At 43.0% G+C, this 23553-nt stretch overlaps 1 protein-coding gene across 2 annotated transcripts in view; it reads left to right on the plus strand.

The window, feature by feature from the left end:
* LOC118373059 (uncharacterized) overlaps positions 1–23553 on the plus strand; it is a 27247-nt gene continuing 3694 nt past the window's right edge. The window contains exons 1-14 of one of the 2 annotated variants that reach the window (XM_035759122.2): positions 1–149; positions 521–807; positions 8661–8782; positions 9579–9766; positions 10055–10175; positions 10423–10513; positions 16689–16780; positions 18483–18562; positions 18701–18904; positions 19122–19267; positions 20760–20967; positions 21241–21402; positions 22992–23073; positions 23332–23453. In XM_035759122.2, the coding sequence (XP_035615015.2) occupies positions 620–807; positions 8661–8782; positions 9579–9766; positions 10055–10175; positions 10423–10513; positions 16689–16780; positions 18483–18562; positions 18701–18904; positions 19122–19267; positions 20760–20967; positions 21241–21402; positions 22992–23073; positions 23332–23453 (1806 nt within the window). In that variant the 5' untranslated portion in view covers positions 1–149; positions 521–619. The remainder of the gene's footprint in view (positions 150–520; positions 808–8660; positions 8783–9578; positions 9767–10054; positions 10176–10422; positions 10514–16688; positions 16781–18482; positions 18563–18700; positions 18905–19121; positions 19268–20759; positions 20968–21240; positions 21403–22991; positions 23074–23331; positions 23454–23553) is intronic. The other variant, XM_035759123.2, reaches the window with a different exon arrangement.

Raw genomic sequence — 23553 nt, forward strand, 5'->3', positions numbered from 1 at the left:
CACACGCCTATTAACGACAATCAGAGTGCGCATCCCAGTAAAACACCGGTACCAAGTGCGCAGTCTCAACGGAACAATCGCTGCTAACTTTCAACGGGAGGCAGACCGTCGCTAACTTGCCCTTCTAAAATAATTAATTCCGTTAAAAAGTAGGTAACGTTAATATGATACAAATAATGGTAATACACCGTGTAATTGAAATGTAACTACCATTGATTATTCCGATTAAATGTTATCTCAACTAGCTAAACTGCTTGTTAGCCAAAAAATAACTAGCTAATCCTAGGCCCAATTGCTAGGCTAGATAGATAGCTAGTTATGTTATCCGGAGAGGGTGGACATTGACTAGTTTTGCTATTGCTGGCTAGCTAATGTTAGCTAGAAACCACATGCTACAAAAAAACACATAGCTAGCTATTTCATCCATATGTACTGTATACTAAGTATGAAAACGTTAGCTGCATTAGAGGTTTATTGTGGATCAGATTATTATCAAACGCTTTGTTTTTCCTTGACCAAGATCCCGACCTGACCCGAGAAGGTGTCGTCAACAGGCTTTTCTGCAAACAACCACGGACACACGCCGTTTAGCATTAAACACCAACAACACAACGCCGGAATGTTTAACCCACACCACCACCATCAGCAGCAGCAGCAGCAACAACAACAGCAACAGTTTCACCGTCACCTGCGGCAGCTTCAGCAACTGTTCCAGCAGCCCCCTCCGCCGCCGCCTGCGCCACCACAACCGCCTCCATCGCACCATGCACCCAGGCATCATCATCATCATCACCACCAAGGAGGACGGTAAGAAATGTGAACTCGAGGTCGTGGATCAGCAGGCCTACTAATGAAATTGCCACCGCTATTGGAGTGCGCTCCGGGTCGTAAGTTAATTAGGAGCGTTTCGTTCTAGGAGCGTTTAGCGCGCACTGGACGTTCTGGCCGGGGAGAATATGGAAGGCCAAGAGATTCTAATCATTTTACCCGGAACACGTTTTTTTTTTTTATTCTCATTTTTCACTTGATTTTTTTTCATTTGTCAAATATCATTTTTTTGCACTTGCGATTTTTTTTTCGCCTGTTCAGTGTGTGTTTACAGGTGATTTGAACACTTGGTATGGTGTTCATTACACCTGTTCAGTGTGCATTTACAGTTGATGTGTCTCTACAGATGATCAGAACGCTTGTTATGGGCACATTTTACACGCGTTCATTACACCTGTTCGAAAACAGCTTATTTTGTACCTAACGTCACATTATTATTCTTTGGTTTATTTTTATGTATTGAAAAAAAGCACGTGTTTTTTCCCATTTGAATTAGCTATCCATAATTTTTCCTTGTTTGAAGTATCGAGCTAAGTATAAAATCAAAAAGAAGAAAAAAATTAAAGTAATGATTATGACAGGTTCCATCCACCAGATGGGATTGTTTCTACTTTTCCAAACCCCGTTTGTTTGATGAATAAATTAAAGCAATAGTCACTATACTTTCCAAACCACAAAGGCTGAATTCAAATGTTTTATAATGTAATTTACTATTGTTAACAATTTGACCCATATTTAGAAACGTCTCCCTCCCTCCCCGAGTAAGCGATTCATCACAACGGGCCTAAAGTCAAACTCCCAGAAATTGAGTTGGGAGGGGCTACAATGAAATGTACCCATTACTACACAGGCATTCAGAACGTGTGCTGTGGCACAATTTCATGTGTCTGAAGGTACGATATTCAAATCACCTGTAAACACTGGACAGGTGGGAATAAATCATGTGTACAAAAAATGACATTTGACACTTGAAAAAAAGCACGTGAGAAATTTGAATTACAAGTGTTAAGACGTGTACCAGGTATGACGATTAGAACCTCTTGGCCTTCCAAAGGAGAAGGGTTGATCCGAGCGTTCTTACCTCACAACGGCAGTCAAGCATCCAAGCTAACAGGAAAGGGGTTACCTAGTCAACTGAATGCCTTTAACTGAAATGTCTTCCGCATTTAACCCAACCCCTCTGAATCAGAGAGTTGCGGTGGGCTGCCTTAATCACCATCCACGTCTTCCTTTCCCGGGAAACAGTGGATTAACTGCCTTGCTCGGGGGCAGAACTACAGATTTTTACCTTGTCAGCTCGGGGATTCAATCCAGCAACCTTTTGGTTACTGGCCCACCACTCTAACCGGCTAACATTGGCTAGCTTGCTAGCTACTTCCAGACACAAATGAGAGAACTTTGACCATTTTACTCACCCTAGCAGAGTTGGTTAGGCTGTTTTCATGTTAACTGCTTCTGGCAATTTAATTATTTTTTTTGCCGAAGTTTACTCATACCAGTCATATTCAACGGGTGTTGCACGTTCCTAAATGAATCAGTTATTCTGTGCTCTGGTACACTGACGAGTGTTTGAAATTGGGGGTAGATAGAGTGAATTTACGAACAGACCCTTAAATGTAAGTCTGATTTGCTAGCAGTAGTTTGACAGTGCTGCCTGGAGAAGTTGCTATACTCTAATTTTGCAAAAACAGCCCGCCCAGCGGCGGAATGGCGCACTGTGTAAAAATTCTAGGTTTTCCTATAGTTTTAAGGTTTTCACTCTCAAAATGTATTTGTTTTATAGAAGAAAAAAAATGTTTTAAGTCACCAACAATGCTTATACCACACGAGCAGTGGCGACTCGTCATTCAGGGCTGGTGGCGCATACAAACTTGGTCTCTTTTTTTGCTTTCTTAAGGCAGCTCCAAAATGCAGGTGGTTCAGTATAGCTCAGTGCTTTCTGTGGTGGTGGGGCAGCCTTCAGAAAATACGGAGCATAGGGGTTGGTAATGTTTTCTAGTTATGGTTTGATTGGCTCATTATTCTGTCACTCATGGGGACAGTACGTCATTGCAAAATCCAAAGGTAGAGCTAGAAAATTCAAGCCTCTTGGGTGCTGCCAGAGTTATATTAAAGTGCCTATCCAAGAAGGCTCAAGGTCATTGGCCACAGATAAAATGACATCAAATCACAAATCTACAGTAGCATTGATTGGACTGATCATGTCAACATCATCCATTCAAAATCTTAGCAAACTAACAGTCATCATGAATGAAGTCTACAATCTACTGGCAAATCCTTTTCAATCCTAGTCATGAAGAGAAATTACAGATAAAATGTATCGGTGCTCATCGGCCATTGAACATAAACATTGCAACAAGTTGGAAATTGCAAATTCAACATTGAGAGGTTTGGAAGGAATCAGTGGCTAACTGCAAGCATCTCAAAGCAATCGCTAGCCTGCTATTCAGTGGAGTGGGTGTATGGTCCCAAGTCTGTGTTTAAGGGTATCTTTTCCCAGCTTAAAAGGATACACATTCACATTGGCCATGCTGTCCCTCCAGCATGACTTCTGCTGTGCTCAAAACACCTAAACTGGGTAATCTTACTTCAGTGAGTTCAAGACAACTGGGAACTTGGAAAAATGGTCATCCAACTCGGAATTTCAAGTCGGGAACTCTGGCCTCTTTCTAGAGCACCGACCTAAAGACCATTGACATTATCATGATTCGACCTTGTTTTTTTCCGAGTTCCCAGTTGTCTAGGAAACACCATAAATCCTGAGAATGCCAAACTTTGATGACAAAATTTGCCCACGAAGGACCGCCATGCCACCTTCCTGTTCAAGTGAGCACAGCACAACATGGTGAGTCCAAAAATGTCTTGTATGCTGCTGCATAAATAATGTAAAATGCCAGGAAGATATGTACTGTCTGTAGCTAAGAAAGTAATACTAAGTGTATGTTTTGTAGTAAGCTGTTAGTACCCCATGTGTCTCGCCCTAATAATTTGGTCACTTTTCCCATCATAATTTTGCCTATTGTTCAATCTTGGTGGTGCACATGTAGCCTGTTTTAGAAATGTAGTCATCGATTATTGTAATAGCTTTAATTGTCTGCTTATGTGCCCCCTTTATTTATCCTACGGTTCTGACTTGGTGTTCAGGGAGAATACTGTCAGAACGACCCATGTTCTGAATTCTGTCGCTGTACATTTCAATAGTGCTGGACAAATAGTTACAGTGCCTTAAATAAGTATTCAACCCCCCCTGGCATTTTTGCTATTTTGTTGCATTACAGCCTGTAATTTAAAATTTTGTTTTACACAAAATAGTCCAAATTGGTGAAATGGAAGGGGGAAAAAGTTGTTTAAAAAATGCCACAAAAAAAACTGAAAAGTGGTGGGTGCATATGTATTCACCCCCTTTGCTATGAAGCCCCTAAATAACATCTGGTGCCACCAATTACCTTCAGAAGTCACATAAGCTAGATTGCACACAGGTGCACTTTATTTAAGTGTCACATGATCTGTCACATGATCTGAAAGGCCCCAGAGTCTGCAACACCACTAAGCAAGACGTAATAACAAGCAAGCTGCACTATGAAGACCAATGAGCTCTCCAAACAGGTCAGGGACAAAGTTGTGGAGAATTATAGTTCAGGGTTGGGATATGAAAAAAAGATCTGAAAATTTGAACATCCCACAAAGCACCATTATTCAAAAATGGAAAGAATATTTCACCACAACAAACTTGCCAAGAGCGGGCTGCCCAACAAAACTCACGGACCAGGCAAGGAGGGCATTAATCAGAGAGGCCTCAAAGAGACCAAAGATAACCCTGAAAGAGATTAGAGTATCTGTCCATAGGACCACTTTTAGCTATACACGCCACAGAGCTGGGCTTTACAGAAGAGTGGCCAGAAAAAAGCCATTGCTTAAAGAAAAAAATAAGCAAACACGTTTGGAGTTCGCCAAAAGTCATGTGGGAGACTCCCCAAACAAATGGAAGGAGGTACTCTGGTCAGATGAGACTAAAATTGAGCTTTTTGGCTTCAAGGAAAACGCTATGTCTGGCGCAAACCCAACACCTCTCATCACCCCGAGAACATCCCCACAGCATGATGCTGCCACCACCATGCTTCACTGTGGGGATGTTCTTAATTGGCAGGGACTGGGAAACTGGTCAGAATTGAAGGAATGATGGATGGCACTAAATACAGGGAAATTCTTGAGGGAAACCTGTTTCAGTCTTCCAGAGATTTGAGACTGGGACAGAGGTTCACATTCCAGCAGGACAATGATCCTAAGCATACTGCCAAAGCAGCACACAAGTGGTTTATGGGTAAACATTTGAATGTCTTGGAATGGCCAAGTCAAAGCCCAGACCTCAATCCAATTGAGAATCTGTAGTATTACTTAAAGATTGCTGTACACCAGTGGAACCCATCCAACTTGAAGAAGCTGCCTTGAATGGGCAGAAATCCCAGTGGCAAGATGTGCTAAGCTTTATAGAGACATGCCCCAAGAGACTTGCAGCTGTAATTGCTGCAAAGGTGGCTCTACAAAGTATTGACTTTGGGGGGGATGAATAGTTATGCACGATAGTTATGCAAGTTTTCTGTTTTGTCTTATTTCTTGTTTGTTTCACAATAAAAAATATTTAACATGTTGTGTAAATCAAATGATACAATTCCAGGTTGTAAGGCAACAAAATAGGAAAAATGCTAAGGGGGGTGAATACTTTCACAAGCCACTGTATACTGACTACGTCCATCACAGCTCGCTCATTAATGTCTTAGTCAAAATTACTGATCGCCTCCTATCTGTTCATCGTCCACTTGTGCCATAGTTTGCATCTCAATTGTCAGTAGAAACCACAATTCTTTAAGCAAGTCGGCAATATCAGCTATGTTTTTTTTCTAAGGCAGGAAATGAGACTGAATGAACTGTTTTGCTGCCAGACGAGGCTCTGCTGGTAGCCAGGTGTAGCTGTGGTAAGGTGTCGGAACTGCTGTTGGGACTTTGCTTTTGGGACAGCTTAATGTGGGTATGGTTTGTCACTGTTATGGTGCAATTAATGTATTGTTTAGGGTTGTTGGCTTTGCTGGCATGCTTCTTTTCAGTTTGCCCCATCAATGGGTGACAGGGTAGCCTAGTGGTTAGTGTTGGACTAGTAACCGGAAGGTTGCAAGTTCAAACCCCCGAGCTGACAAGGTACAAATCTGTCATTCTGCCCCTGAACAGGCAGTTAGTTAACCCACTGTTCCTAGGCCACCATTGAAAATAAGAATTTGTTCTAAACTGACATGCCTGGTTAAATAAAGGTTCCATTTTTAAAAATGCTAAAATCACCACTACACACCAGGATAACACATTTTAGGTCTGGGGAAGAAACAAAAGGGTTGAGGGTGTAGTTGCTTTTAATTAAATTGTGCACCTAGCAAGAGACCTTTTGGCTAGTGGGGTTTCTGTACTGTAGGCTCCAATGTAGTGGCAGAGTTTTCAAAAATCATCATGAAATTCTGCCAGGTAGGCCAACTTTGCAGTGAACATTTTTAATAAGGAAGTTTTTATCTGCAAAGCCTTTAGGGGTGGCAGGTAGCCTAGTGGTTAGAGCGGTGGACTATTAACTGTAAGGTTGCAAGATCGAATCCCCGAGCTGATAAGGTGGAAATCGGTCGTTCTGCCCCTGAACAAGGCAGCTGACCCACTGTGCCTAGGGGGTCATTGGAAATAAGAATTTCTTAACTGACAGTTAAATAAAGGTTTTTTAAAAAAAAATACAAGTATATTCAAACAGAGCATGATGGCTGAGTTGCGCATCGCAAAGATCCAACTGACTTTGGACCAAACTTTTCCAATGCTTTGCATACCCATTGTTGCCTTAGTTAGCATTTACTGGTATTATCATAAGTTGAGACATCTTTCCTACCCTACCGATGTTGTTCAAATCTGTGAGCTGCTCAATGCGACAACCAGTTAAGCTCTCTTGCGGGAAATGTTGCCTGATGGGTGAAATATATTTGCGATTGTGTAGGCTACTGTACATGATTTTTCTATTGTACTACATAATTGATATGGTGTAAACCACATTTATATGCCTACATTTGCATTCAGGCCAGGTAGCCTAAAGGCTTACTTCTAAGCGTAGTCCTTTCTCAACATTGACAGTAGCTCTCCAAACAAGACCATGACTAAATTGACAACTCATAAATGGAATGAAATAAACCAAAACTTGTTTCTCACAAGTGTAGCATAGGTTGTGAGCTCTGCAAACAATGTATCCACTCTGAAAGGTAAGACTGGAATAATATATTGAATGCGTTATCAGAAGTTACTCTAAATGAACATTGTAGATTAGGAATTAACATAAATGTACTACTGGTTATACATGTAATGGGGATTTGGTATACACAAACAATTCACATGATGAAGTTATGAAGCAATGACTGAACAAATTGGCGGGAGAGCACGTTCTGGAGAGAGACGTGCATCTTAGCCACACTCCCCTTGGACTGTGTCATCCACGCGGCCTCTGCAATGTATTAGTTTACTGAGGTTGGCGCGAGTCAGACCGGTGTCAACTGTACCATGAAAAAATATATATTTGCTACTGCTCTACTAAAACCATCTACCAGTCGACTAATGGGGGTCCGTCTTAGAAGTGAGTATACGCAATGCTCACTGAAAGAAAGAAAAAAGGTGTATACCCTCCGCTACACCACTGGTTGCTGATATATCAGGCAGGTGGTGTGATGTTTATCTTGGTTGAATTTTCCAGGGGTGCGTTCAGGTAATGAAACATTTCTCTACGTTCTGTAATGGTTTGTGAGACTGTTTTTGTGTTTCTGGAAAAAAACATGTCTTAGCTAAGTGTGGTGGTTATGGTGTGACCATTTGCAAAAACCTGTGCAGCACACCCCCATAATCACAACCTTCTTCAACCCGGGGTTTATTCACTAGGAAACAACTTGAAGCCAACAGAGGTAAAGAGAACTAAACGGGAGGGACCTACCTGATTGTATCCAATAGAAACTCATGTTTTTGTTGTAAAATGTTTCCATTGAAAAACATTTTGCTATTGTTTGCTACTGTCTTCGTCTAAATGAATATACCCATGGTCATTCAGAACAGTATAGTTTCTGTGGAATCAACTTTGGAAACTGTTCTGTCCTGATGAACGCACTCCACATTTAATGTTTAAATAGTATTTGTTATCGAAATGAACGTGGCCAATTGTTTGACTTTGGCTGTATTGTGTGTAAATATACTGAACAAATATAAACGCAACATGTAAAGTGTTGGTCCCATGTTTCATGAGCTGAAATAAAAGATCCCAGAAATGTTCCATAGGCACAAATATTATTTCTCTCATTTTGTGCAATGTGTTTACATCCCTGTTAGTGAGCATTTCTCCTTTACCAAGATAATACATCCACCTGACACGTGTGGCATATCAAGAAGCTGATTAAACTGGGGACAAAAGGCTCCTCAAATGTGCAGTTTTGTCACACAAAACAATGCTACAGATGCCTCAAGTTTTAAGGGAGCATGCAATTGGCATGCTGAGTGCAAGAATGTCCACGAGCTGTTGCAAGAGAATTGAAAGTAAATTTCTCTACCATAAGCTGCCACAACATTGTTTTTAGAGAATTTGGCGGTAAGGGGGGGGGGGGTCATTCCGATTGGCTGGCCCAGTTGTGTGAATTAAGGCCTAATGAATTTATTTCAAATGACTGATATCCTTTATATGAACTAACTCAGTAAAATCATTGGAATTGTTGCATGTTTTTAAAATATTTTTAAGTATATAAATACTGCTTAGTAATGCCCATTCCCTCTGTTATGACCAGGGCCATGGCTGTACCAGGCCCTGCTCCTCCACCTCCCCGTGTGGTCAACATGGCCACTCGGGCCTCCATCATGGCCCCCAACCCAATGTTACAAGGGGCTATAATGATGCAGCAGATGCAAGGTGAGCGCATTTCAGAATATCAGAAAACGACAGATAAAAATAAAAATATTTTTTAATCGGTACTGTAGTACATAATTTTATCTACAGCTGGTGCGTACGTGAAAAAGCTGTCAGTTTCTCTGAACTGTTATCACTTTGACTGTAGAACGCCTTGTAGTTCCGAAAGACCACCTGATAGAAACTCTGGCACTACCCTACTGCTGGAAAAAGTGGTGGGAAAAGTACCCAATAGTCATACTTGAGTTAAAGGAAAGATACCTTAATAGAAAATGACTCAAGTGAAAGTCACCTAGTATAAAATACCACTTGAGTAAGTCTAAAAGTATTTGTTTTTGAATATACTTAAGTATCCTTTTTTAAATTAAATTAGTCAAATGTACTTAAGTATCATATTTCTTATATTAAGCAAACCATACAGCACAATTCTCTTGTTTTTGTATTTACAAACAAAGCATTTGTGTTGAGTGAGTTTGCCACATCAGATGCCAAAGATGTTCTCTTGATAAGTGTGTGTCTTGGACCATTTTCCTGTCCAAATGTAACAAGTACTTTTAGGTGTCAGGGAAAATGTTGGAGTAAAAAGTGCATTATTTTCTTTTGGAATGTAGTGAAGTAAAAGTTGTCAAAAATATAAATGGTAAAGTACAGATACTTTAAAGTACTACTTATGGTATGTTTACTTAAATACTTTACACCAGTGCTGAAAATTTTTCCACCAATTATTTTTTTTCTCCTCATGCTCATCTCCACCCACACTTTCTTCCTACCTCTATCTCTCCTGTCTCTGGCACTCCAGGTAGCATGCAGGGCTTTGCAGCGGTGAGTGGGCAGCAGTTCACCCAGTTCTTTGCTGCAGGGGCCCGGTCCTCTCTCATGGGCCCTGTACCCATGGGCATGTCCATCAAGAACCCCCACATGGGCTTCCCTGCCCGACACTACCACCCCCACTCCCGCTACTACAACAACAACAACAACAACAACAACGTAATCAAACCTCTATTTAACTATGGATAATTACAAGGCACTGAGCACCCTTGTCTGAGCTTTCTGTTTGACAAGCTAACAGTTTTGTGTTTTACTCAGTTGTTGGCTAAGATTGTTTTGATACTGTGGGGCAAAACTATGAGGAGACTTGATGATAATTGCTTATGGAAATACTGAATTGGTCAATATTATAATCTTTAACATTTGAGTCCTCTATACCTGTTGCACACGTTGATTGCTGAGAGAGCAGTTGAATTGTTGATCAAATGCCTCACCCTGTTCATGTAGGACTATGGGTCACGGCAGCCGGATCGGAAGAGGGAAAATGAGCAGAGAGCCTTGGGGAGCACATTTAGCCGACCTGCAGCCAGCAGGACAGCAGGGGAAACCAATAATAAGGCTCTGAAAGGTAGGACCGTACCTGAACACTCACTGCTAGCTGGTGTTGCCATCTCATGTTATCATTTGTTAAGGTTTTTATTTGCAGCTAGTGAGATCTCTAGCATGAAAAAACGTTTTTTTTGTGTGTTTTTTGGGGGGGGGGGGTTGCTTCCTCTTTTCCTATTTCTTCTGCTCTGTTTTTGAGTGGGTGTGAAACCAGTAATTCTGTGGTTGGTACAGTAGCACATGACAGCCCTGTCTCCCTCTTCCTGCAGATGGAGGAGTGGGAGGGCCAGATGGACAGGCACAGCCTTCAGTGCAACCGGAGCCTGAGGAGCCGGCATTGAAGAAGCAGAGGACAGAGGTGTAAGTAGTACTGTTTTGAGATTGAATAAATGTATTCCTCGTGGGTCTTCGCATTTTATTTCAGCAAGCCATGACACCCACCATCAAATTGCTTTGAAATCGTTTCTGTACTTAGAAACAGATTAGATTAGCATTCCTACAACGACATTTTGTTGCGATATAATTTGATATCTGAGAAATTAAGCTAATTGTTAATTGATAGTACCACAAGCCACCCACGGACCCTCCACGCTGGCGATGCATGGGTTAACTCATAACTGGGTTAACTCATATTACTTCATATTACTTCCGGCACAGACTTCCGGCGCCGACAGATGGCTGCCTCGCTTTGCGTTCCTAGGAAACTATGCAGTTTTTTGTTTTTTTTTACGTGTTATTTCTTACATTAGTACCCCAGGTCATCTTAGGTTTCATTACATACAGTCGAGAAGAACTACTGAATATAAGATCAGCGTCAACTCACCATCAGTACGACCAAGAATATGATTTTCGCGAAGCGGATCCTGTGTTCTGCCTTTCAACCAGGACAACGGAATGGATCCCAGCCGGTGACCCAAAAAAACGACTCCGTAAAAGAGGGAAACGAGGCGGTCTTCTGGTCAGACTCCGGAGATGGGCACATCGTGCACCACTCCCTAGCATTCTTCTCGCCAATGTCCAGTCTCTTGACAACAAGGTTGATGAAATCCGAGCAAGGGTAGCATTCCAGAGGGACATCAGAGACTGTAACGTTCTTTGCTTCACGGAAACATGGCTCACTGGAGAGACTCAAGGAACTCAAATCCTTCTGTTCACCTGATTTAGAATTCCTCACAATCAAATGTCGACCGCATTATCTACCAAGAGAATTCTCTTCGATTATAATCACAGCCGTATATATTCCCCCCCAAGCAGACACATCGATGGCTCTGAACTAACTTTATTTGACTCTTTGCAAACTGGAATCCATACATCCTGAGGCTGCATTCATTGTAGCTGGGGATTTTAACAAGGCTAATCTGAAAACAAGACTCCCTAAATTGAATCAGCATATCGATTGCGCAATCAGGGCGGGAAAAACCTTGGATCATTGTTATTCTAACTTCCGCAACGCATATAAGGCCCTGCCCCGCCCTCCTTTCGGAAAAGCTGACCACGACTCCATTTTGCTGGTCCCTGCCTACATACAGAAACTAAAACAAGAAGCTCCCACGCTGAGGTCTGTCCCAACGCTGGTCCGACCAAGCTGATTCCACACTCCAAGACTGCTTCCATCACGTGGACTGAGATGTGTTTCGTATTGCGTCGGATAACAACATTGACAAATACGCTGATTCGGTGTGCGAGTTCATTAGAACGTGCGTTGAAGATGTCGTTCCCATACCAACGATTAAAACATTCCCTAACCAGAAACCGTGGATTGATGGCAGCATTCGCGTGAAACTGAAAGCGCGAACCACTGCTTTTAATCAGGGCAAGGTGACTGGTAACATGACCGAATACAAACAGTGCAGCTATTCCCTCCGCAAGGCTATCAAACAAGCTAAGCGTCAGTATAGAGACAAAGTAGAAATTCAATTCAACGGCTCAGACACGAGGTATGTGGCAGGGTCTACAGTCAATCACGGACTACAAGAAGAAAACCAGCCCAGTCACGGACCAGGATGTCTTGCTCCCAGGCAGACTAAATAACTTTTTTGCACGCTTTGAGGACAATACAGTGCCACTGACACGGCCTGCAACAAACATGCTCACTCTCCTTCACTGCAGCCGAGGTGAGTAAAACATTTAAACGTGTTAACCCTCGCAAGGCTGCAGGCCCAGACGGCATCCCCAGCCGCGCCCTCAGAGCATGCGCAGACCAGCTGGCCGGTGTGTTTACGGACATATTCAATCAATCCCTATACCAGTCTGCTGTTCCCACATGCTTCAAGAGGGCCACCATTGTTCCTGTTCCCAAGAAAGCTAAGGTAACTGAGCTAAACGACTACCGCCCCATAGCACTCACTTCCGTCATCATGAAGTGCTTTGAGAGACGAGTCAAGGACCATATCACCTCCACCCTACCTGACACCCTAGACCCACTCCAATTTGCTTACCGCCCAAATAGGTCCACAGACGATGCAATCTCAACCACACTGCACACTGCCCTAACCCATCTGGACAAGAGGAATACCTATGTGAGAATGCTGTTCATCGACTACAGCTCGGCATTCAACACCATAGTACCCTCCAAGCTCGAGACCCTGGGTCTCGACCCCGCCCTGTGCAACTGGGTACTGGACTTCCTGACGGGCCGCCCCCAGGTGGTGAGGGTAGGCAACAACATCTCCACCCCGCTGATCCTCAACACTGGGGCCCCACAAGGGTGCGTTCTGAGCCCTCTCCTGTACTCCCTGTTCACCCACGACTGCGTGGCCACGCACGCCTCCAACTCAATCATCAAGTTTGCGGACGACACAACTGTGGTAAGCTTGATTACCAACAAGAACGAGGAGATGAGGGCCCTCGGAGTGTGGTGTCAGGAAAATAACCTCACACTCAACGTCAACAAAACTAAGGAGATGATTGTGGACTTCAGGAAACAGCAGAGGGAACACCCCCCTATCCACATCAATGGAACAGTAGTGGAGAGGGTAGGACGTTTTTTTTAAGTTCCTCTGCATACACATCACAGACAAACTGAATTGGTCCACTCACACAGACAGCATCGTGAAGAAGGCGCAGCAGCGCCTCTTCAACCTCAGGAGCCTGAAGAAATTTGGCTTGTCACCAAAAGCACTCACAAACTTCTACAGATGCACAATCGAGAGCATCCTGGCGGGCTGTATCACCGCCTGGTACGGCAACTGCTCCGCCCACAACCGTAAGGCTCTCCAGAGGGTAGTGAGGTCTGCACAACGCATCACCGGGGGCAAACTACCTGCCCTCCAGGACACCTACACCACCCGATGTTATAGGAAGGCCATAAAGATCATCAAGGACAACAACCACCGAGCCACTGCCTGTTCACCCCGCTATCATCCAGAAGGCGAGGTCAGTACAGGTGCATCAAAGCTGGGACCGAGAGACTGAAAAACAGCTTCTGTCTCAAGGCCATCAGACTGTTAAACAGCCACCACTAACATTGAGTGGCTGCTGCCAACACACTGACTCAACTCCAGCCACTTTAATAATGGGAATAGATGGGAAATGATGTAAAATATATCACTAGCCACTTTAAACAATGCTACCTAATATAATGTTTACATATCCTACATTATTCATCTCATATGTATACGTATATACTGTACTCTATATCATCTACTGCATCCTTATGTAATACATGTATCACTAGCCACTTTAACTATGCCACTTTGTTTACATACTCATCTCATATGTATATAGTGTACTCGATACCATCTACTGTATCTTGCCTATGCTGCTCTGTACCATCACTCATTCATATATCTTTATGTACATATTCTTTATCCCCTTACACTGTGTATAAGACAGTAGTTTTGGAATTGTTAGTTAGATTACTTGTTGGTTATTACTGCATTGTCGGAACTTGAAGCACAAGCATTTCGCTACACTCGCATTAACATCTGCTAACCATGTGTATGTGACAAATAAAATTTGATTTGAACTGGGCGGATTTCGGGTTATTAGATATTGTGTGGATGAAGGGCATGTAGGTGGTGGGCATGTTGAATAAAGAAAACAATACCTTACATTTAGGGATTCATCATTTTTGTGAAATGTATATCTATAGCCTACATTGCTGTTTTTCTTTCATTATTAAGTAAGCCTATAAACTTTAGGGCCTAACTAAATAGCGTGCTAAATAGCCTACATGCCAATCGCCTAATGCTTTTAGGAACGGGCAGAAACGGTTAACATCGATCCACGGAGGCAAAAAGGACCATGTTAGAGTTGAATTCATTAAAAGAAAAGCTGCAAAATGGAGAGTTTACCATTTATTTTTTTTTATTTTTTTATTTCACCTTTATTTAACCAGGTAGGCTAATTGAGAACAAGTTCTCATTTGCAACTGCGACCTGGCCAAGATAAAGCATAGCAGTGTGAACAGACAACACAGAGTTACACATGGAGTAAACAATTAACAAGTCAATAACACAGTAGAAAAAATGGGCAGTCTATATACAATGTGTGCAAAAGGCATGAGGAGGTAGGCGAATAATACAATTTTGCAGATTAACACTGGAGTGATAAATGATCAGATGGTCATGTACAGGTAGAGATATTGGTGTCCAAAAGAGCAGAAAAGTAAATAAATAAAAACAGTATGGGAATGAGGTAGGTGAAAATGGGTGAGCTATTTACCTATAGACTATGTACAGCTGCAGCGATCGGTTAGCTGCTCGGATAGCTGATGTTTGAAGTTGGTGAGGAGATAAAAGTCTCAACTTCAGCGATTTTTGCAATTCGTTCCAGTCACAGGCAGCAGAGTACTGGAACGAAAGGCGGCCAAATGAGGTGTTGGCTTTAGGGATGATCAGTGAGATACACCTGCTGGAGCGCGTGCTACGGATGGGTGTTGCCATCGTGACCAGTGAACTGAGATAAGGCGGAGCTTTACCTAGCATGGACTTGTAGATGACCTGGAGCCAGTGGGTCTGGCGACGAATATGTAGTGAGGGCCAGCCGACTAGAGCATACAAGTCACAGTGGTGGGTGGTATAAGGTGCTTTAGTGACAAAACGGATGGCACTGTGATAGACTGCATCCAGTTTGCTGAGTAGAGTGTTGGAAGCCATTTTGTAGATGACATCGCCGAAGTCGAGGATCGGTAGGATAGTCAGTTTTACTAGGGTAAGCTTGGCAGCGTGAGTGAAGGAGGCTTTGTTGCGGAATAGAAAGCCGACTCTTGATTTGATTTTCGATTGGAGATGTTTGATGTGAGTCTGGAAGGAGAGTTTGCAGTCTAGCCAGACACCTAGGTACTTATAGATGTCCACATATTCAAGGTCGGAACCATCCAGGGTGGTGATGCTAGTCGGGCATGCGGGTGCAGGCAGCGATCGGTTGAAAAGCATGCATTTGGTTTTACTCGCGTTTAAGAGCAGTTGGAGGCCACGGAAGGAGTGCTGTATGGCATTGAAGCTCGTTTGGAGGTTAAATGAAGAGAAGGGAGGGCCAGAAAAGTAATGTTTGGGAAAGATTTGTTGAAGTGGTAAAAGAGGATGATGGCAATTGCCGGCTATGTTGTGACGATTGTGCTACTGTTATTTAATTTTTTAGCAACCCATGCTTTGGTTTTGTTTACCTGGCCATTGTTTCAACTTTTTTTGAGTATGTCGCACAAATCCAATACCTAATATTAGCATTTTCGCACTTCAAATCCAAATCATCTATAAGTAGCGTCATTGATTTACACAATCAATTTTGGGGGTACTTTAGGATGATTTTTAACATGAAGCAGGAAAATTCTAATATAGGTACCATTGACTTGCTTTGGATTTGTGCCACAAATGCTAAAAAATAAAAATATATGTATTTGAAACAGTGGAAAACAACCAAAGCATTGTTTTCCATCATACCTTGTCAATAGACTGTTTACAGGTAAGGGAAAGTATGTACTTTGGGTGAACAATCCCTTTAACATTACGGGAATCTCAAACATTTTTATTTCACTTAATAGCAGGAACAGCACCATTTAGTGGTCAGAACCTGGTAATATCAGAATGTAGGTTGGGACAGAAACCTAACAACTTAAATGAATCATTTCTCTGAAGGAATACATTGCATAGGATGAAGAAACCATACTCCACGCTGCAGCATCATACTAATTGTCAAACAAACTGATACTGTACACTCGTTGTTGGGTGTGGGGGTCCGTTGGTGGCTTTTGACAATTGTTTTTGTGATTACTAGATTTATTCGAATCTGAGGTTAGGTACTATTTTTAGTGATTATATGAATCCTAAAAATGAAAATGGCCAATTTGGGTGCAATTAATTTCTCAGATATGACGATATATTTCAACAAAGTAATGTTGTAGGAATGCTAGTCTTACCTGTTTCTAACTACAGAAACTATTTCACAACAATCTGAGCTGGTGGGTGTCAAGCCTCTTTCTTGTTTTGCTTATGTATATCTTCAGATTAGAATATCTATATGCTGTGATGAGTCCTTGGAGGGTAGCAGCCAGTAGTGACACGTATCCTTATTTCTCTGTCCTTCTCTGTCCCAGGTTAGAGGAGACTGTGGAGCAGCCTCCTGAGACAGGCGGGGTCTTGAGTGCAGCAGAGTATCAAAGCCCACCGGTTGACTGCCAGCCTGGAGGTTTGTGTTCTCATACACTCCATGACCAAAAGTAAACTCAGCAAAAAAAGAAAAAAGAAACGTCCTCTCACTGTGAACTGCGTTTTTATTTTCAGCAAACTTATCATGTGTAAATATTTGTATGAACATAACGAGATTCAACAACTGAGACATAAACTGAACAAGTTCCACAGACATGTGAGTAATAGAAATGGAATAATGTGTCCCTGAACAAAGGGGGGTCAAAATCAAAAGTAACAGTCCGTATCTGCTGTGGCCACCAGCTGCATTAGGTACTGCAGTACATCGTCTTCTCATGGACTGCACCAGATTTGCCCGTTCTTGCTGTGAGATGTTACCCCACTCTTCCACCAAGGTACCTGCAAGTTCCCGTACATTTCTGGGGGGGAATGGCCCTAGCCCTCACCCTCCGATCCAACAGGTCCCAGACGTGCTCAATGGTATTAAGATCCGGGCTCTTCGCTGGCCATGGCAGAACACTGATATTCCTGTCTTGCAGTAAATTATGCACAGAACGAGCAGTATGGCTGGTGGCATTGTCAGGATGAGCCTACAGGAAGGGTACCACGTGAGGGAGGAGGATGTCTTCCCTGTAACGCACAGTGTTGAGATTGCCTGTAATGACGACAAGCTCAGTCCGATGATGCTGTGACACATCGCCCCAGACCATAACGGACCATCCACCTCCAAATCGATCCCGCTCCAGAGTACAGGAGTCTGTGTAACGCTTATTTCTTCGACGATAAACGCGAATCCGACCATCACCACTGAGACAAAACCGCGACTCGTCAGCGACGGTAGGTTTTTGCCCATAGGCAATGTTGTTGCCGGTGATGTCTGGTGAGGACCTGCCTTAGAACAGGCCTACAAGCCCCCAGTCCAGCGCCTCTCAGCCTATTGCGGACAGTCTGAGCACTGATGGAGGGATTGTGCATTACTGGTGTAACTCGTGCATTTGATATTGCAGAGCCTGGACTCGAACCAGGATCTAGTGGCACAGCTAGCACTGCGATGCAATGCCTTAAGCCACTTGGGAGGCCTCGAACAGACAATCACTTCGGCACTTGGTGGTTCTGTGAGCTTGTGTGGCCTACTACTTCACGGTTGAGCCGGTGTTGCTGCTAGACGTTTCCACGTCACAATGACAGCACTTACAGTTGACCGGGGCAGCTCCAGCAGGGTAGACATTTGACAAACTGACTTGTTGGGAAGGTGGCATCCTATGACGTTGCCATGTTGAAAGTCAATGAGCTCTTTCATACGGGCTGTTCTTCTGCCAAGGTTTGTCTATTGAGATTGCATGGCTGTATGCTCGATTTTTATAGACCTGTCAGCAACGGGTGTGGCTGAAATAGCCGAATCCACTCATTTGAAGGGGTGTCCACATACATACATACATACATACATACATACATACATACATACATACATACATACATACATACATACATACACATATATATATATATATACATATATATATATATATATATATATATATATATATATATATATATATATATATATATATATATATATATATATATTTGTCTATAGTGTACCATTCCAGCAGCCATTCCAAGCCTCTTACTCCCACAGAGCTACAGCCATATCTACAAAACACCATAGATCGGTATATCTCTGTGGCTTTTCACCTTTTGGCTTGGTATGACTAGTTCTCACTTGTTCTTTCCAATAACAGACTGTGTCATTCTGGAGGAGGGTGGGAGCATAGCTGAACCAGTGACTGCAGAGGCAATGGAGGAGAGCAGAGCAGCCGAGGTGAGTTTTATTTGTTACAGAGGGCTTTACTGAAGCCTAAACCGTGATTGTAATGCTAGTCCAGATGGGTAGCGGGGCACTGATTTTTGCTCACAGAAAGTGAGATGACCTGATCTGAGGGTACTTGTGTATGAGCAGGTTCAGAGTGGAGTGTCCGCCATGCCAGCCTCTGAGCAGCTGAGTGGTGAGAGCCAGGCATTCACTCCAGGCCTGGAGGACATGGCAGAGGGCAAGGCTGCCCCAGGGGCATTGGAAAGGGGGCAGGAAGAGGGCAAGGAGGGGGGTGATGCTGCCAACAAGTTCTATTGCTACACCTGCACTCTGGCCTGTCACAACCAGCAGGTAGAGTACCCCCTCAGGGTGTAGAGTGGAATGTTTGCGTTTGAATGGTCCAAGGCAAGCACTCAGCTTGACCCTTCAGCGACCCTGTTAGTCAAGTTCATTAGCTGCTACATGGTTGAGCTGTCAGCCCGAGGCTAGTGAGACAGGAATCCCTCTGTGTCATATCTCTGTGTCCCTCTCTTCACATCTCGCTGTATCCCTCTCTCTTCCTCATTAGGACTTCCAGAGCCACATGAACGGCCTGGTCCACCAGCAGAGGATGATGGAGATCCAACACATGTCCAGCGCCTGTCTGGTCACCCTGATGCCCAGCGTCCAGGATTCGCTGCAGGGAGGCTGCGGAGACAGCTCCTCCAAGGACGGGTCAGTACTAGTGCACGTTGGTGACAGGTAAATGGGATTTAAGTAAGACCCAATAGTTAGGCGATAGGTACCGAATTAAACAACTGACTGAAACAGCAAGGGCCTAAAATTGTCCAATAAGAAACACTTGTTTTCCGTTGAAAAAAGTTTTGCTATAGTTTGTCTTTGTGAATATGACCCAGATGGCCATCAAATCACATTTTATTGGTCACATGCAGATGTTATTGCGAGTGAAGTGAAATGCTTGTGCTTCTAGTTCCGGCAGTGCAGCGATGTCAATCTAGAATAACTGTCTTCAAAGTAATGACTCGGGATGTCGGGTTTGAAATTAAAGCTTCTTTTAGTAATACTACTCGTTCACGTTCCATTTAACAACTTTTAGATTCTACAAAACAATAAAAGAAAGTTGCTAGTGAAAGTCAGGATAATCAGTTGTACATAACTGGGCGTTCGCTCTCTATTTCCTGGCGCAAGGCATTCTGGAACTTGCAGTCAATAGCGTAATCCAATACAACAGAAATATGTGTGTAGTTCTCTCAATCGCCAACACACAAATTCTAATACAATTACATGTGTAAATAACTAAAGAAAATATATTTTAGATATAGCTCAATACATTAACTCTGTAACCCATTAAAGTTTCAACAATCAACAAGTAATATAACAATTCCACAACTACCTAATACACACATCAAAGGGATGAAATAAGAATATATACATAAATATATGGATGAGCAATGACAGAGCGGCATAGGCAAGATGCAGTAGATGGTATAGAATATGGTATGAGTAATGCAAGATATGTAAACATTTAAAGTGGCATTATTAAAGTGACTAGTGATCCATTTATTAAAGTGGCCAATGATTTGAGTCTGTACATTGGTAGCAGTGTTAGTGATGGCTGTTTAACAGTCTGATGGCCTTGAGATAGCTGTTTTTCAGTCTCTCGGTCCCAGCTTTGATGCATCTGTACTGACCTCACCTTCTGGATGATAGCGGGGTGAACAGACAGTGGCTCGGGTGGTTGTTGTCCTTGATCTTTTTGGCCTACCTGTGGCATCAGGTGCTGTCGGTGTCCAGGAGGGCAGGTAGTTCGCCCCCGGTGATGCATTGTGCACCCCCCTCTGGAGAACCCTGCGGTTGTGGGCGGTGTAGTTGCCGTACCAGGCAGGGATGCAACCCGACAGGATGCTCTCAATTGTGCATCTGTAAAAGTTTGAGGGTTTTTGGTGACGAGACAAATTTCATCAGCCTCCTGAGGTTGAAGAGGCGCTGTTGCATCTTCTTCACCACACTGATTCCACACCACACACCACACCACACTGATTCAGCCCGACAGGATGCTCTCAATTGTGCAAAAAGTTTTAGGTGACAAGCCACATTTTTTTTCAGTCTCCTGAGGTTGACGTGGGTGGATCGTTTCAGTTTGTCTGTGATGTGTACGCAGAGGAACTTAACTTTCCACTCATGTAGCTGCGTGTGTGTAACACAGAGAGAAGAAACCCGGCCCACAGCTTTGGTGTGCTACCTGCAAAATCCACTACACCAGTACAGTCTTGGTGCACCGCAGGACCAGGGAGCACAAGCTGGCCAGCCGCACCTCCAATCCTTCCTGTACCGTCTGCAAGAGGCACTTCAGGAGCCCACTCCTGTTCCTGGAGCACATGCAGTCCCAGGGGCACAAGCAGAGAGTTGACGAGGTGTGTGTGTGTGTGTGTGTGTGTGTGTGTGTGTGTGTGTGTGTGTGTGCACTCTGCCTCGGCAGCTTGGAAATCCAATTAATGTATTACATTTTTGGAGTCCCTAGTGGCCCCTTAATTCCTACGTTTAGTATGCACTACTTTTGACCAGAGCCCTATGGTCCCTAGTCGAAAGTAGTGCACTAAATAGGGAATAATAGGGTGCCACTTGGGCCCTAACCCATGTCAAACCATTCCCTCCTTATTCACTGTTCTGTGCTCCTCTCACTGCAGCTTCGGGAGGAGGGGGGGCCAAAGGCCTTGGCTGAACTGGTTGCCATGGATGCACAAGGCTGCTTTGTAGACGATGGAGACGAGGAAGAGGAGGCATGTGAGGAGGAAGAGGGGGACGAAGAGGAAATGGAAGATGGCGGCGAAGGCAGCTCCCATGGGAAGGTTAGGCATATGCGTGTACATGCCTTTTCACACATGGGGATGGGCATTGGATAAAAACAAAAAATAAACTTTTTTTTTTTTTTTTTACTGTTATAGTACTCACATAATGTTTTGGAATGGAAAATATATACACTACCGTTCAAAAGTTTGCGGTCGCTTAGAAATTATTTTTTTATGGAATATCCATATAGGTGTACAGAGGCCCATTATCAGCAACCATCACTCCAATGGTACGTTGTGTTAGCTAATCCAAGTTTATCATTTTAAAAGGCTAATTGACCATTAGAAAACCATTTTGCAATTATGTTAGCACAGCTGAAAACTTGTGCTAATTAAATAAGCAATAAAACTGGCCTTATTTAGACTAGTTGAGTATCTGGAGCATCAGCATTTGTGGGTTGGTAACAGGCTCAAAATGTACCAGAAATAAAGCACTTTCTTCTGAAATTCGTCAGTCTATTCTTGTTCTGAGAAATTAAGACTATTTCATGTGAGAAATTGCCAAAAAAACTAAAGATCTCGTACTACTCCCTTCATATAGACCAGAGCAAACTGGCTCTAATCAGAGTGGGAGGCCCCGGTGTGCAAGAGAACAAGTACATTAGTGTCTTGTTTGAGAAACAAACGCCTCACAAGTCCTCAACTGGCAGCTTCATTAAATAGTACCTGCAAAATGGACACAAAATGTATTTTTCTTTAAAAACCAAGGACATTTCTAAGTGACCCCAAACTTTTGAACGGTAGTGTATATTTTTTTAGAACATAAGGTCCCACGCTGGGATAAATTTGTGCATTTATCTGTATCCCAACAGTGCACAACAATGCCTAATTTATCGTAACCATTACAGATAGAAAATCCCAATTGCTAAATTGCCTCGTATATTCAGTCAAGAAAACAACTACTGCGATTTAAGATTCAGGGCTCAGTTTGGTGTGTTGAATTTTCTTTTCTGGTTTACGAACCAAAATCTGTCTTTTCGATATTGCCCTACTGACATGTGACAGTTTATTATGCCGGTTCTTTGGAATTAAAAAAGAATCCACATTGAACAGTGCAAGGGGATGAATTACAGTCACTGCATCTGTTTGGTGAGTAGGCCTAGGCTTAATGAAGCCGATGACAATATGCTCTTTGAAAAAAAGAAAAAAAATGTTTTTGCATATTACCATTGTGGAACCTGTATGTTTAGGGGGTTTATATCCTAGACTAATTAGTTGTAAATGGCACTAGTGGTTTGCAAAGTAGCCATATATATGTATGTATGTATGTGTGTGTGTGTGTGTGTGTGTGTGTATATTGATGTGCCCCGCAAATGCACATGTACAAATGGAACACTAGTCTTCAAGACAACACTTTTCTTTTTACAGTATTTGAAAACAATGATCTCTGGTTAAAGTGTTTTTATGTCTGTTTACCTAGTCACACCACGTCTCTTTTCCAGCTCTTGCTCTTTCTCCCATGCGCACATTCACTTTTTCCCCAGCATCAATATTGGAGAAATGTTAGGAGACATATTATCTTCCTGAAACGTCTGTATGTCGTTGTTTGTACTGGATCTATTTGGTAATGTGTGTATTTGGTGTGGCAGGACGTCTGGCCAACCCAGATGGAGGTGGCGCTACTAGAGGATGTAGATGAAGAGGAGGAGTTTGACCCTGACACAGTGTACGGTGAGTGACACACCATACACGAGGACACGCACTGTCTGAGTCATTACACAAGACTCACTGACTTGCCATAGTCAAATGAAAGCCATTCAGAATCAGTCATTAGTACATTTACATTACATTTAAGTCATTTAGCAGACGCTCTTATCCAGAGCGACTTACAAACTTGTACAACTTAGTACATGTTATATATTGCACATTATGATTTTGTCATGTGTGATTCTGTTGTCATTGACTTACCTTTCTCTGCCTGTCTCCCAGGTTCTAGCTTTGTGGTTCCTGTGGCTGGGTTCCTCTGTAGACTCTGCCAGCGGTTCTACCATTTTGAGTCCTCAGCCCGCCACTTGCACTGCAAGTCACTCAAACACTTTGAGAACCTCAAGGTTGGTTGTATAATCACATTTCTTGTGTATGGTTGTGTATGAATTAAGACACCACACATCAAATGAACCGGTTTGCCTGTCTGTTGTAGTCATCTCCTTT

The sequence above is a fragment of the Oncorhynchus keta genome, chromosome 13 (genome assembly GCF_023373465.1).
Source record: "Oncorhynchus keta strain PuntledgeMale-10-30-2019 chromosome 13, Oket_V2, whole genome shotgun sequence".
NCBI classification, from domain to species: domain Eukaryota; kingdom Metazoa; phylum Chordata; class Actinopteri; order Salmoniformes; family Salmonidae; genus Oncorhynchus; species Oncorhynchus keta.